Genomic DNA, 15,000 nt, shown 5'->3' with positions numbered 1-15,000 from the left:
TATATATATATATATATATATATATATATATATATATATATATATATATATATATATATATATATATATATATATATATATATATATATATATATATATATATGGACCAATACATAGCTCACCTCATAGCAAATTATCATAAAAGCAGTATCGGTTTCGTATTCGTTAGCGTACAAGTAACCTTCGCCAAAGCAGTTCGTAATAAAAAAAATCCACCATCAATCAGATAATTGATAAAAGAGAACTCGCCCAAACTTTTGATTCCACGTGGTTCTTCTACTAAAGAGAGAGAGAGAGAGAGAGAGAGAGAGAGAGAGAGAGAGAGAGAGATTTATGTGAAATAGTGCGCCTCTGCCAAAACAATGATGTTCCTTCATAAAGGACAACAATTTATAGAAGTCCTTTAAACTTTCCCGCAAAACACTTGAATCTCTTTCATATCGGTTTCTCTTCATCCTATATGGGTGGAAAAACGACGGACAACAAAACGGAAAAAAATCAGTCAATACGAGAATAAAATGCGAATATTATAAGAAGACAACGCAGAAATCGTGAATCATCTCCCGTAAAAATTAAGTCACAAATATTGTATTACATTTAAAATTCAGAAAAACAAACAAACAAACGTAAAGGTAACTTAACTCGTCCCAAGAGATCTGCAATATGGACACAACACAAAAGCTTTCACGAAATGAAAAATAGAAGAGACAAATGCGTATATCTGTTTAGAGAACCGTTCGATGCAGGAACATCAAAGAATGCTTCGATATCGAGTGGGTGGAGGAACCGGCCGAGGCTGCAACCATCGACATCAAAAGAGAGAGAGAGAGAGAGAGAGAGTAATAATAATAATAATAAAACTTTGTTGTCCTATCTTCCTTCTGGGAGGTTCAATTCTTGCCGTAGCTAATTTCGATCGACGTTTTCATCACAACTACAGCTGCTGTCATGCCAGATTAAGAAACTATTCATGATGATATGAAACTGAGATTCGTAAATTTATCAGTGATGTCCACCGTATTAGATAAGAAAAACAGTAAGGTATACTGACAGCGCTATTTCATATCCATAACAATATTTAGACCTTTTAGAAGATTAAAAAGATTTTTCATTTAGCTAACATAAAATTCGTAATATCTATTAAAAATGCAATAGCCTCCATACGTATATCATTGATGATACAACGTTACAGACAGTACGCAATATTATTCGCAAAAATGACTGCAATCAAACTTACATCTTACTATCACACAGCGTCGAATTATCGCAACTCGTAACAACAGCATTGCTGCAACTTTGAGGACATGGCAACTGCACGTAAGCCAGTTCACCAAGTATATGGTTCACATTTATTTTGCGCTCGGCTGCCACTCATGAAATTTCTATCTACACTCTGTCTGTGAAGTTTTGGTCTTTGAACCCATGTTCCTGCTTTTTCGCACTTCAATAATGTTCGATAACCCAATCTGACTTGGATGCAAATTCGGAGACGTGATTTCCTAATAACATTGGTTCCGTGGGTTGATATTTTAATCTACTCTGAAAATAATGCCAGGGAAATTGCGCATTCAAATTTAAGGACCTGACACAGCTGCGTGTGTGGCATGGACCTTGAATGCCCAATGCAGTAGTGATAGATAAGACGTATAGATACCTACCTAGGTACACGATGAGTTTTAATCCTGTGAAAAAGAAATAGCAGGAAGTGGAGGCATTGTTTCTGGGGTAGATTTTCCAAAAGAGGCATCAACCCCCCGCCCCCCTCCCACCTAAAAAAGTCTTATGTTGGTTTGTTCATAAACGCTCAAAATGATATAATGCCAAGGGTATGAATGACGCATTAATTTTCACTGAAAAATAAAGAGATAAAGGCTTTACAGAATGGGGGAAGGTTGCTGTTATGTATGTCAAGAAACAAGCATGTTCAAATTCCTAACAAGGTATTCAGTTCCTTAGTTTGTTATTCTTCAAGTTACGATGACGCCGTAGCAGTAAGTAGACTTCTTTCTCATTTGTTGGTATGGGCTAACGATGGGGTCGAAATCTACATCAAATTGTTATCGAAAACATGGTTCTCAAGTGAGTCAAGAAATGAATGGCAAGTCGATTTGGTGGCAGCAGAGGCATCGAGTCAATATCCCAGGGAGAATTTGGGAACAAAGTTTACTGCAAACCAAAAATATGAGAAGACCCATTCTAACATGACTTGTAATAAGCATAACCAAAGTACATTATTAAGAATTTCCAAGCTGTCAAAATTCCAAAATCTCAGCAATGAGACAGGGGTGATTGTTACCTTACAATTGCCTAATGCTCATAGCATATTGACTCTAAACAAGGTTAGTCTTGGGATAATACACTTAGTGACATTACGGTAACAGTCAAAATGTGTATTTTTGTCGTCTACTTTGAGATATGTTCCTCATTACCGTTATTTCTTATACAGAATAACACTGAAATCTTGCCAAGGCTTCGAGTAAGACTTACATTTTACGTACAACAGAGAAACGACTGGTGAGTAAATATCGTTTTCATAAATATATAATATTTGCATGATAACTTCGTGTGATTTGCATACAAACCCGGTTGAATAAAGTCGGGGGAATGCTCCTTTATCTTTGGAGAGAAAAACATTTGAACAAGACTCAGTACTTTGCAAGAAACGGCAGCAGTATCTAAAATGAGTTGGCAGCCGTCCACTCGAACTTCTGATAGTATTTTAGTTAAAACAAATTACTCTTTATATGCTATATACTTTTAATCTTTAATAGCTGACGTTAACATTATTTCATATATATATATATATATATATATATATATATATATATATATATATATATATATATAATATACATATATATCTCGATTGCACTACGTTCTGTCATCGCCATCACATACAATTTTGCACCAGATATAGAACGAATTAGGTTACTTAACATTTTGTGTAAACAACATATGCCCAGACGGGCACAAAAAGAAAATATTCACGCTTCATAAAAAGTGATATTAGTAATCGCTTAAGATTGGTACTTTGACGAAATAGTTTCTTAAATTACTGAGCACATCACCAAATTAATAAAAACATATGAAGTACTTTTGAGCAATATTTATTCTCGATGTGCGTATACATACATACATACATACATACATACACACACATATACACACACATCTATATATGTGTGTATGTAATATATATATATATATATACTATACATTATAATAATATATATATATATTATATATATATATATATATATATATATATATATATATTTATATATATATCTTAACCCAACCATCAAATATATACAAAAGAAGTGGAAAGTATTAAACGAGAAAAATAACCCTTAGAAGTTGAGCAAGAAAAAAGGAAAATAAAAACTTCTAATACCTTGGATCACAAATCGTGTCCACCTTCGTTGCATTCACTTCAACTCCGATCTTCTGTAGAGGGGGGAGTTGGGGGATGGAGGGGTGGGGTTGGGGGGCGAGAGGATGAGAGGGGATGGGGGGAGAGAAAGAGGGGGCTGGACCGACACAAAGAGACATTAGAGACTATAGCAATGCTCTTTAATCGAGTCGAAAAATGCGTAATTAACAATTGGTGTTTACCACTCCTACACCCAGTGACATGAACCCATCGCCTTCACAAACGTATTATTATTACCTTTATGTCGAGGGAAAAGTGATTTGCAGTGTCTTTTTTTCACAGCCGGCGACGCGACCCCTTTGTTGTTCATTTATCCGATATATTGTTCGGGGTTTCTTTTTCCCTAAGTATATAACGGCCTTTATGTAGTATATTCAGGCTTTATTTTCGCTCTTCAAACGAGCAGATCCAGGCAACACCTGCTTCTTCTTCATTTTCAATTTTTCCATCAGCATCGAAAAATGTGCGCTATGAGAGCGAGAGATGAAGGAAACGAGGATGAGAAATGAAGGAAACGGAGCAAAATGTGAAGGTAATGAGATCAAGGGAAGATACACCAAATAAAGAGAATTTAATGAATAAAAAAACAGAGATAAAGAAAGCTAATTATGGAAACGGATGACTGGTATAGAATACCGGTCATTAACATGTAACTTTTACCTTATAATTAATTGCACGCATGATCAAGTATTATAACCAAGATAATGTCTAACGATGTTTCCTAACTACTGTTGCAGATTAATCACAGGGGTAGAAATTACCGAGACGAGTGTGATTCAGGTAACACAGAAGTAGAGAGAGAATAACGCGTTCTGGTACTTTATGGTGTAAATGTATAATCAAACCGGTTGATTCTCGTGCTGGCTCTCTCCACGAAGTACCTGACGGATTATTGACTATGAAATTAATTCCCTCACAAATGTCTCGACTCGTTTTCTCTCTAATGAAACTCTTGTAATAAATCACAATTCAATTAACTGGGGCTTTTGATTACCATCACTAACTTAGGCCGTTCTTAAACCATCTATAAAAATAAAATCAGAGTGGATCTTTCTTGTTTGTCCGTCCCGGGCGGGGGGGGGGGGGGGGGTGTAGATAGGGGCTCAGGAGGGTAAGGGAGACATGGCACATCCACCCTCCTCCTGCAAACTTGTTTGTTTATCCCGGGTGGGGGCTGGGTAGGGGGTCGGGAGCGTAGGGGAGACATTACGGGCTGCGCCGGGTTCCACTGCAGGGTAGCGTGGGCGGGCGGCTTGCATTTGTCTAATTGACCATGATCTCACCTAAATATCAGGAAAGTACTTCTCATTACAGGAAAGTACTTCTCATTAATGATAAACTGATGAACTAAGGGAATTAAGGTTACAGACACACTATACATTAATGATAAACTGATGAACTAAGAGAATTAAGGAAAAACTTGTGACCTCTCTTACACTACACGAACTAGGCACTGCTGAAACTTCACATCAGTCAGTTGTGTAAACCCTTCCATTTGATTATCTCTGTTCCTACATCAAGACATCTAAAACGCAGAGCAATAAAAAGCTTGTTTTAGCCATAAATATCTCACCTTGAAATATAACTATGGATTACTTGACTAAAATTTTTTTTAATAAACATTGCTTCTTAAGATGATCAGCTCTTTCGATCTGATTCCATTAAATGGTCAGTGGACAAAGCAAGCACAGACTTATCTACTGCCATTTTTACCCGGGTCACTGCATGAGAGACGAGAGCATTTCCAAAGTGTTAGCATAATTTCTCTTACACACACATACACACACACACTGGCAAGTATATAGTTAAGTAATATCTATCGAAGTCTCCTAACTACTGCTACAGATCCTGTTGCTTATGAAAATGAAGTAAAAAAAAAAGTATGGGAGCTTGTATGCAAAAAATTGTTTCATGAGAAGACGAGAGAGAGTAGAGTTACTGTTCAAACCAGTAAGGTGCAAGACTTACAGCACGATACAAATTAGATGTGCAGCAGTTGAAGGTCGCTCACTACTGAATCTAATTGAACGACTTAAATTCCTCAGTAAAGGTAAAATGACTGCAACGAAATACAATATATGTTAAATTTCACGAGTATCTGAAAGAAACAGTGACGTGAAAAAAAAAATGCATTAAATAGTCTCTAACTAAAGACTTTTGAATCATGTACGTAAGCACATTTATTTACGCATAAAAAGAAGTAACTTGGAATGAATAAACAAACAAATGAAGGAGGTAAAGAATAGATGAAAATAGTGTATGACTTAGGGAAAGGGGAAGAAAGAATCATACTCGTCCAACCAAGGGGGTAATAAAGATGCCAACAAATAAACGCGGAAAAATATTGTTAATCGAAGACGCTAAGATTAATCTCCGAGCCGTAACTCAAAACCAAGACTTGTGGTTAGAGTAACTACTATTCAAGGCATGGCCAGTCGTCATTGGTCACCAGCAAGTGCTGCCGGTACGAAGAATCAGATAATCAATGGCAGGACAACGAACAACTCTAAGGGTATTCCACGCCGCATTTAACTTTTTGGCTTCCTAACATTGACTCTCCAACTTGCATCAAGTGTTGGCATTGATTATATTGATTACTTGTTTGAACTTGATATAAAAGGGGCTTGAGTAATTGTAGCGTTGCCTTCACTGCTGATTATAACGCACAAATGTCGCGTGTCGGGGTATAACTGGACACCTTGATCGCACAAGGAAGTTAAGCACCTAACACGCTCGACCCTACTGGCACCGTGTCAATCTCCAGGCTACGCATGATTATCTGTGAAAGCTGCCGCAATAAAGGACGCGTGCAAAGAGTCTAAAACATTTGCTTTTGAAAGTAAAGCAATAAAATGAATATTTTTTTTGTCCCTGAGGTAAAGGTTAAGAAGGGATTTTTTTATTTAGCAGACATTCGCTGTTGAAGTAAAGATTATGAAACTAAGCTTCATCATAAAGATAGTTGTCATGGGAACATAACTCATAAATTGAAGCTTTCTTATCCAGATATTTACTTTTGAAGTAAACTTTGAGAACAAAGCTCTATTAGTAGGACGTGCGATCTCGGCTTATAACAGTATTATAAATATACTTATTTGAAGCAAAAGTTCTGAAAGTAAGCTTCGTCGTTCATGTTTTTGCTTGGGGAGTCAATGTTATGAAAGAAAATTTTATCATTAACATATAGTATTTACCTCTCATTAGCGGAAACTTTGTTACAAAATGCCGCATTAAGACGACATAGCAGCCGATCGATCTCATTCATAATTACGTTGGAATTCAATGGTGTTTCGTACCTCCAATGTATCGGTTAACACGTTACAGAGATAGATAAATGCTAGCAATAATGGGGTGAAAATCGGTACGTGCATCACGCGAATATTGATTCTTTTGCTCGTTTTCCCTATAAAAAAAAAATCTTACTTCCTTAAAACACCAAACATAAAAGAAATACCCATTTTACCGAAAGTAAAATAGGAACAATTATAAACACAGACAACAAATGGGTGATATTGCTGGTGCATAAGAAATTTCATCTACTTTCGTCTTTAAATTTATTAAAAACAATGCTATGAACAAATCTCATCCGGACAAGACGGTATGTAAGCATGTTAACCATTCACTAAAATCAGTGCAAACAAAAGAACAGTCATATAACAAAAAACTTTTGTTTACAAGTGTTTGAAATACAATATTTACAGTATTATGAAAAGAGCTTTCATAGTCAAGTGGGACAAGACATCCATTTTCAAAATTTACAAGGACAGGCTAAATAGACAGAGACCTTGAATATTCAACTGCCTTCGGTACTAAATTTAAAAACAAAATAATATATGAGTCTTGAATATTTAACCAAACTGCTTGTTTACTTCACTTAAAGGGTACCTCCTGTGACGGAGTGATTCTTTCTATATAAGTAAAATAATTAAATTTTCGAGTAAAACTGAATTAATTCCTTCATTTCTTTCGGTACTTTGCAGTTTGCCTAATCAAATTATCAGTAATCTTCTTACATTCATTTCGCAGTCTACTCTTGTCTACGAAAGACTAACAAAATGTTGAATGATTTTAGGTAATGTTTTGTTTTAACAATATAATGTAAATCTTCACTAATTTGACCTTTTCCATTCCTGACTACATATATCAGAAAAAGGTGCACCAACCAAAAACATCAAAGATGAAACCCGTGTAACAGGAATGTACCTTTTAAAGATCAGATAACGTCTACTAAGAAGAGGTAGCCTTTCCAGAATGCGGATCAAAACTATCTATACGGCCATGTTTGAAACCTAGTGTAAAAGACTTTTCAGGCAAATGTGAAAAAAAACATAAGAAATGCGACCTCTGAAATCATTAAATGAATCCCTTAAATACCCCAAAACTTGGTAAATCCTTTTATCAACTTTTTAACCTTTCTTTTCACCTGGTAAAAAAAAAATAATCAGAAAAATAGTAAAATCTTTCGAAAATGCTAAATCAAACAACTTCGGCGCAATTGAGTATGACTAGCTTTAATCTTAAATAAAATAAATACTTCTGCTCGAGGGCTGCAATTTGGAATGTTTCATGATTAATCGGATGGTGGATGATCATCAGACCAATTTCCAGTCTTGTAACCTCTGCAGTTTTGAAGATCTGAAGGCGGACATAGAAAAAGTGCGGACGGATAACGGGTAGACAAAGCCATTTCAGTAGTTTCCTTCTACTTCTACCGAGAACTAAAACCCGATACAACTTAGTAAAACTGGTACGTTTCTGTTGGGTTATAAATAGTCAAGAGGTCTCTTATACCCTTCAATACCCACATTATGGGCAGCTCGTAAGCAAGGGCACGTGCTGGCAAAAGCTAACTCAATCTAAACCAATCAGCCTACCGAGTTCATTGTAACCCGTTTAGCGAGTTAACAAAACCCTTAAAGCGAACTGGTAAAGCTATCTATGGAAGTTGGCAAAATATTTGTAAAAGGTGAGACCTTTTCCACTAAAAGGTTTTACAGTAGGTGAAATGGTGATATACTGGGTTAGAAGAAATAGTCGTTAATAAGATCAAGGCTACTCAGAGAGCAGAAACGATTTTTCAGCGTATAAAAGACCTAATGATCAACACCAACGGAGAACATCAATTACAATAAGCATTTGAAACTTCTAGAATTTCGATGATATCATTTGTAATATTTAATTAAATTTCTTGATACCAACTCGATATTGGCCACTGAGGCATAGGAAACAAATAAATGAAGAGTTTTAGTAAATATAAATGGACTCTATTCATAAACAGATGGGATCTTTCCATCAATTGGATAGTAACCTTTGCGTGAGCAAAATAGGCCATTCTAAGTATTAGGTGAGACCCTTTGTACAATCAAAAGAAACCTTCCAGAAATCATATGAGACATTTTGCATACTAGCTATTAGCTAAGACCATTCTAGCAATTACATGAGATCTTCACTTCAGACAAAAGAGAGCCTTCCATCAATTATTGGAGACTTTTTGTAAACAAATCATGACATTCCTAGTATTGAATTAGATGAAACCCTTTTTGTAACCGAAACAAACCCTTCTAGAAAGTCGATGGACCGTTTGCATACACAAAATAGATCATTTCAATTATTGGAAACCGTCCCACCAACTTGATAAGGTCCTATGTGTAAACATAATGGATCATTGCAGCAATTATATGAAAACCTTAAGTAAGGAAAAGAGATCCATCCAGCAATCACATGAAACCATTTATATGAGACATTTTATGTGATAGGAAAAAAAAGTCTCTTCAAGAAATTAGATGAAATTGATTGTACAAAAGAAATATGATCCCTCTTACGTTTATTTAAGATTTCTTGTGTAATTAAATTAACATTCCAGACAATCTGATGAAAACGTTTATGAAGCAAATAACTGGTGCGGATTTCTAATCTCTCGTCTGTAGGTGTGTGGCAATACCTCTAAATTATTTTTCTTCTCATTATATTAAGAAGGAATGTAACTGTATATCACCTGTAGAAAGAAGAAAACAAGGTGAGTGAAAGTAACTTCATATGGCTCTTTTGAAAGAAATTAACTGTAAATGAACGTATATAAACACATAAGTATATATATATATATATATATATATATATATATATATATATATATATATATATATATATATATATATATATACACACACACACACAGAAAGTACGGGAAAGAATGAATGTTGGCCATTATAGGACGAAAATGAAAAAGAGAAAAGAAAGCAGTAAAATGAAAGGAAAAATATGGAACAGTGGAGGTTGTGCAGCTGATGGCGCTTGGGTGAAGAAAGTGCTGTCACTACATCAAGGGCGAAGAAAACAAACACTTATTCTAATCGGATGTACTTGCCGTCTCTCACTTAACTGAAAGGTGTCAGTTTACATGAACAGAACGTGACAGCTGATCTGGTCAGTAAATCACTGGTAATTAGAGTATAAGAGTTAACGCAAAGAAGCTCATTCCAGGAGTAAATAGTTACACAAAGATCAAAGCGACCCAACTAGACCTATAAAGGAACCTTGACAGTTAATTCCTTTCTGAGGAGAGAAAGAATAAAATGAAGTTGTGGGCCATTAAAAACATACAACACAAAACAACTATGGATGAGAAAATTAAGTGGCAAAGATCGGAAAACATATATATAAAAAAGATGGCTCGTCATTCAAAATACATTCAAATTCAATGTCAAACCAACAGAAATCCACTGCCAATAAGTACCAAAATAAACGTTGCAAAGAGAAAGGAATCTTCAATAGCAAAGTGACTGAGAATCATAAAGGTAAATCAAATACTGAGCACGACAGAAAGCAAGAAAGATCGGCATTAACGGCAGAAACAATTCGTCAATAAAAAAGTTGACGTAGATTACCGGAAGCCCAAAATGCTTTATGCCCGAAGGGAAACTGATGCCGAGCGAACACCAGGAGCAGGGAAGAGTCGGGATCAGAAGGATGACAAAGGCAGAATGAGACAAAAATTATATTTAGCCTTGAGGTTTGCAAAAGATCATTAGGGAGAAAATATAAAAAAGGAAGACAAAGGCAATGGCTAAAAAGAGAAGGAATAAAAATTTGAAGGGAGAAATCCTTTTTTGAAAAACCACTAAAAAAAAAAAGAACGAGGAAAGAAGAGGGGAGTGAAGGAACCAAATCTTGGACATTGCAGCTCAAGGAATTACGTGAGCAGGCAGAGTTCCAGAGCCCTCGTTAGCAGGGGCCACACACAGAAAAGGCAAGAGTACTCACACAGACACAGAATGAACACAGATGTGGAACGAGCAGAAAGAGAATGAATTCCAAGAAAAAGCGGAGAAAGGAATAAGAGGAGATGGTCCAAGAGAGCAGGAAGAGAAAGAAGCAGGCGAAACAGCGAAACAGCAGCAGTAGGGTCAGCAACAGCAGCAGCAGCAGCAGAAGCAGCGGCGGCGGCGTACCCCTTCCTCTGGCGGATAGCAGCAGGAGCAGGAGCGGAGCAGGAGCGACCTTTTGTTAAGAGGAGGAAGGCGAGCCCCGAGGGAGGACGTCGGCGGGGGAGAAATGACGGCTTTAGGGGATTAATTTGGGGATTTAGGTGAGGGCGGGGGAAAATGTTAAGAGATGGCCAGATTACCTCGCCTCCATTATGCTGCCACGAAATCATATTCAACCAGAGCACATCATTCGCCATTTATCCTTCCAGACTGAGCACATTTGACTAACATTACCCGCATTAGGGCTCTGGAAAAAAAAAAAAAAAGGATTGCCCAATATGATTAGACATATGGAAAAACTGACTCATTACGCGCAGAGTTCACCGAATTAATAATGTTTTTCCGTCTCAACTTCGGATTGTTAATCATTTCACATTCTGGCCTTACAGCATTTAACCGTTGACATACCTCAATGAATTTAACATGTAAATTTTTCTTTTATTATACATCAATGCCGCTAAATCAGTTGACTAAAATTATACTTTACCTTCAAAGTTAGCACGAAGATTACATCAATAGTAAAATGAGACAACCAATCGACGAAAAAAAAAATAATAATTGAAATATAGCAAACTAACACAAAAATAAATGAAAACTATACAAACTGCATTTGGATTTATGATTGTGAGACAACTACACCAACCATGATATTCTTAATTAAATACAAACCTCTTCTATGCCTAAGATATTGATAGATTCAACACAATAAGTGTACTTTAAAAAGAACATTACGACTCTATATGAAAGAGAGAGCATATTACGTTAAACAACATAATTATTGCAGGACCCAACAGAGATGTGAGAATAACAACGTTATTATAGTCTTAGTCAGAAAGTAAATTATAAATATAGTCCAAACCTAGAGACACTGATTGTCAAATAATGGATTATACACATTACACAACATTACACGTAAAATGTAATCAAAATAACAATTCGTCAACGCGTTATATCAGTCCTGAATTAGGTATAGTATCAAAGCTAAATCACTCGGTAAAAAAAAAAAAAAATCGGTAAAAAAAAAAAATCTTCCTTCGAGCTAAGTCTTCTTTTTACAGCCGACCATAAAAAGGGTTAAAAAACAGGGGTTTCATCACAAGGACTATCAATTAGTGATGTTTTACCATGTTTAACGTCGCGTCGTTAATTCCCCCCCGAAAAAGTAATTGAGGAGGGACGAGAGAGAGAGACATTCGGGAGCAATTTACCGCGGTTCCCCAAGGGGAGTGATACAAAGGACATTTATTCTCATAATCATTCTGTTTCTCGCCGAATAAACATTAGCATTGGCTTTTTGTTAGGATTTTAATGCGTTATAACAGCAGTCAATCTCCACTTTAGGATTAATTGTTTTTTATGTAAAGGAAGTAACAGATTGAGCTATATAATGCACAACGCATCAGATAACAATAAGCAAATAGTTGTAGGGCAAAATCCTCACGCGATAATATACTACTTCAATGCTGTAAGCTTCTTTTGCAAATGTACGGAACAAAGAAATGGCCATTAACTACCTAATTAGAGCTTATTTTAAAAATAACAACACTGATGAAAACAGGTTTTTCATACCAACGAGATTCAAAAAGATGAATAAATCATAATCACCATAGTGACGGAGATAAGTTTCTGTCAGCCAAGAAACCAACCAACGGGAGTTTCTGTACAATGAATGAATTAATGTTAAATTGATTTTCAGAAAGAAAAACTATAACCATCGTGGCATCAACATCCATTGTGGATGATGCAGTGAAATTTGAAAATAAAGCATAAGTCTGATCAACGCTTACGAATGAAACAATTTACGAGACTTATAAACACTAAATAAATACGACAAGAAATGACAAGGAAATGATTGATTACCATTTCCCTGACGCTGTAACATGAACAACTACTTAGCTACTATCAAGAAAAGACTAGATAGTGTCTAAAAAATGATAAGGATGTCTACCCATAAACCGATATAATGTATATAAATAAATAGTTGAACTTCCAGTATTAATCCAGATGGAAAAAGGATGTCTGAAAAGTAGTAATATGAGAAATAATATCAATTAGTAGTTATTTAATGGTTCATGAAAAAAGTTAAAGATAGAGGTTATATAAAATAAAATAAACATGATTCAAAGAGTAGTAATCTGGTCCAGCACTCGAAACCTCTATCTTAACTTTTATTTTACCTTAAACACTTAAAACTTGTAAATAATACTTGTCACTAAAACTGCTAGTTACGGTAAATAGATCAGGCAAAGAAAACTAGTCACTCCCCTCTACAAAACTAAGGCTCAGAATGTAATTTGCTACTTATTGATATGAGGAAACGTTGTACAGGCATTTGCCTTTTTTTCTCGATAGTAAGAGCATCATTGAAACATCATACTTAAACTTAGATACAAATTAATTCTGGCAATGGGGTTTCATATGACTAACTTAGTAATTAAGCTTATGATTTAAAGGAGCAAGAGGCCATTAGGGTAAAGTAATAATGTAAGCAAATAGCTATTTCAATAGATACAATCTTTGGCCAAACAATTCGCTCCAAGTAAGAATAATGAAGTGTAAGCGTCTTCCCCTTATTGTGAAATCATGAAGGCAAATAAAACATTTCTAAAACACTTCACCTACGAAAACCAACAACAGTTTGATATAACTCATCTAAAACTGGACAATACAAGGCACCAGATATTATATAATTATAAATGCTGCTTTCGGACACTAAGGACATCCTTATATCTCACACAACTTATACAGTAAAAAGGGGTGATGTACTCAAAAAGAAAATGTATACGACTTCACAACAGTCATGGTTAAGGATCCGCTCAATTCTAAGAGGCTCTGGCACCGAGGCACTGAGTGTAAATCGTGGACACTTCTAAGAGGCTCTGGCACCGAGGCACTAAAAGTAAATCGTGGGCACTTCTAAGAGGCTCTGGCACCGAGGTACTAAAAGTAAATCGTGGACACTTCTAAGAGGCTCTGGCACCGAGGTACTAAAAGTAAATCGTGGACAATTCTAAGAGGCTCTGGCACCGAGGTACTAAAAGTAAATCGTGGACACTTCTAAGAGGCTCTGGCACCAAGGTACAGAATGTAAATAGTGGGATCGAGGATCAACGCGTTTGGACGATCCTTCACACAATTAATTCCAGAATCTGGGGATCTTTATTCCTCTGTATTTCCATGTTTTTAAACCAATTTGCCTTCAAGGAGGCGGATCTGTCATCACTTTCGGGGTGGAGTCCATTTCTTTAAAGCAGTCATGCCCTGAATGTCAGTTGTGGTCACGAAGAGACTGTCATGTTTTCCTTACTCCCCTCTAAGAATGCTTAAAAATTCTTCATGGGTGTTGGGTGTGGCTTAATGGTCTCCTGTCCCATAGGTAATGATTCCTGTTACGGATGACATTCACATTTTCAACAATATTTAGACTTTGTTGTCTGAGTACTGTTGTAACGCAGTTTAATAGATCGAACACGCTCAAAGCTAACTTTAAAGATGCCCAAAAGTATTGTTCATCAAATCCAAACATTCTTTGCAACAGGGTTTATAAAAAAAATTGGCAGACTTTATTATAGGAAGAGTTTGATAAGCCTTTCCATTTCCCCAAATGAATTCTCTCTCTCTCTCTCTCTCTCTCTCTCTCTCTCTCTCTCTCTCTCTCTCTCTCTCTTTTCATATCTGTTCGGTACAGGAAACATGAGAACTTTGATCAACATTCTCAACAAAATTGTAGAACGACCAGCAATATATGCTTATCTACAGGATTATTATCAACCTTTCAACAAGATCAAACATGGTTGCAATATACGTTATGTTCACATTATCAGTAAGTTTACAAAGGAAATTTCGACATCGGCTGTGACTCCCACAACATTCATTCCTTTACGGGACAGACTTCATCTCTTCATTGGAGATTCAACCCACTTTTGTTCCTCTCTCTTACTCTCCTCTCTTTTGGGAATATACTAACTTTAAACCACTGAATGCACAAACTCTTATGGCAGTTATTATTAAAACGATTTATTATCAAAAATACTCAAAAATATGCAGGAAAACAAGGTGATGATAAACGCACAGGAAATGGCT

At 36.0% G+C, this 15,000-nt stretch overlaps 1 protein-coding gene across 1 annotated transcript in view; it reads right to left on the bottom strand.

Moving 5' to 3' along the window:
* LOC135198327 (uncharacterized protein DDB_G0271670-like) overlaps positions 1–15,000 on the bottom strand; it is a 168,397-nt gene that overhangs the window by 46,751 nt on the left and 106,646 nt on the right. The window contains exon 4 of the mRNA XM_064225898.1: positions 10,694–10,991. Within this exon, the coding sequence (XP_064081968.1) occupies positions 10,694–10,991 (298 nt within the window). The remainder of the gene's footprint in view (positions 1–10,693; positions 10,992–15,000) is intronic.

Source organism: Macrobrachium nipponense, chromosome 22 (genome assembly GCF_015104395.2).
Source record: "Macrobrachium nipponense isolate FS-2020 chromosome 22, ASM1510439v2, whole genome shotgun sequence".
Taxonomy (NCBI): Eukaryota; Metazoa; Arthropoda; class Malacostraca; order Decapoda; family Palaemonidae; genus Macrobrachium; species Macrobrachium nipponense.
This window is presented reverse-complemented; position numbering and strand designations above follow the sequence as displayed.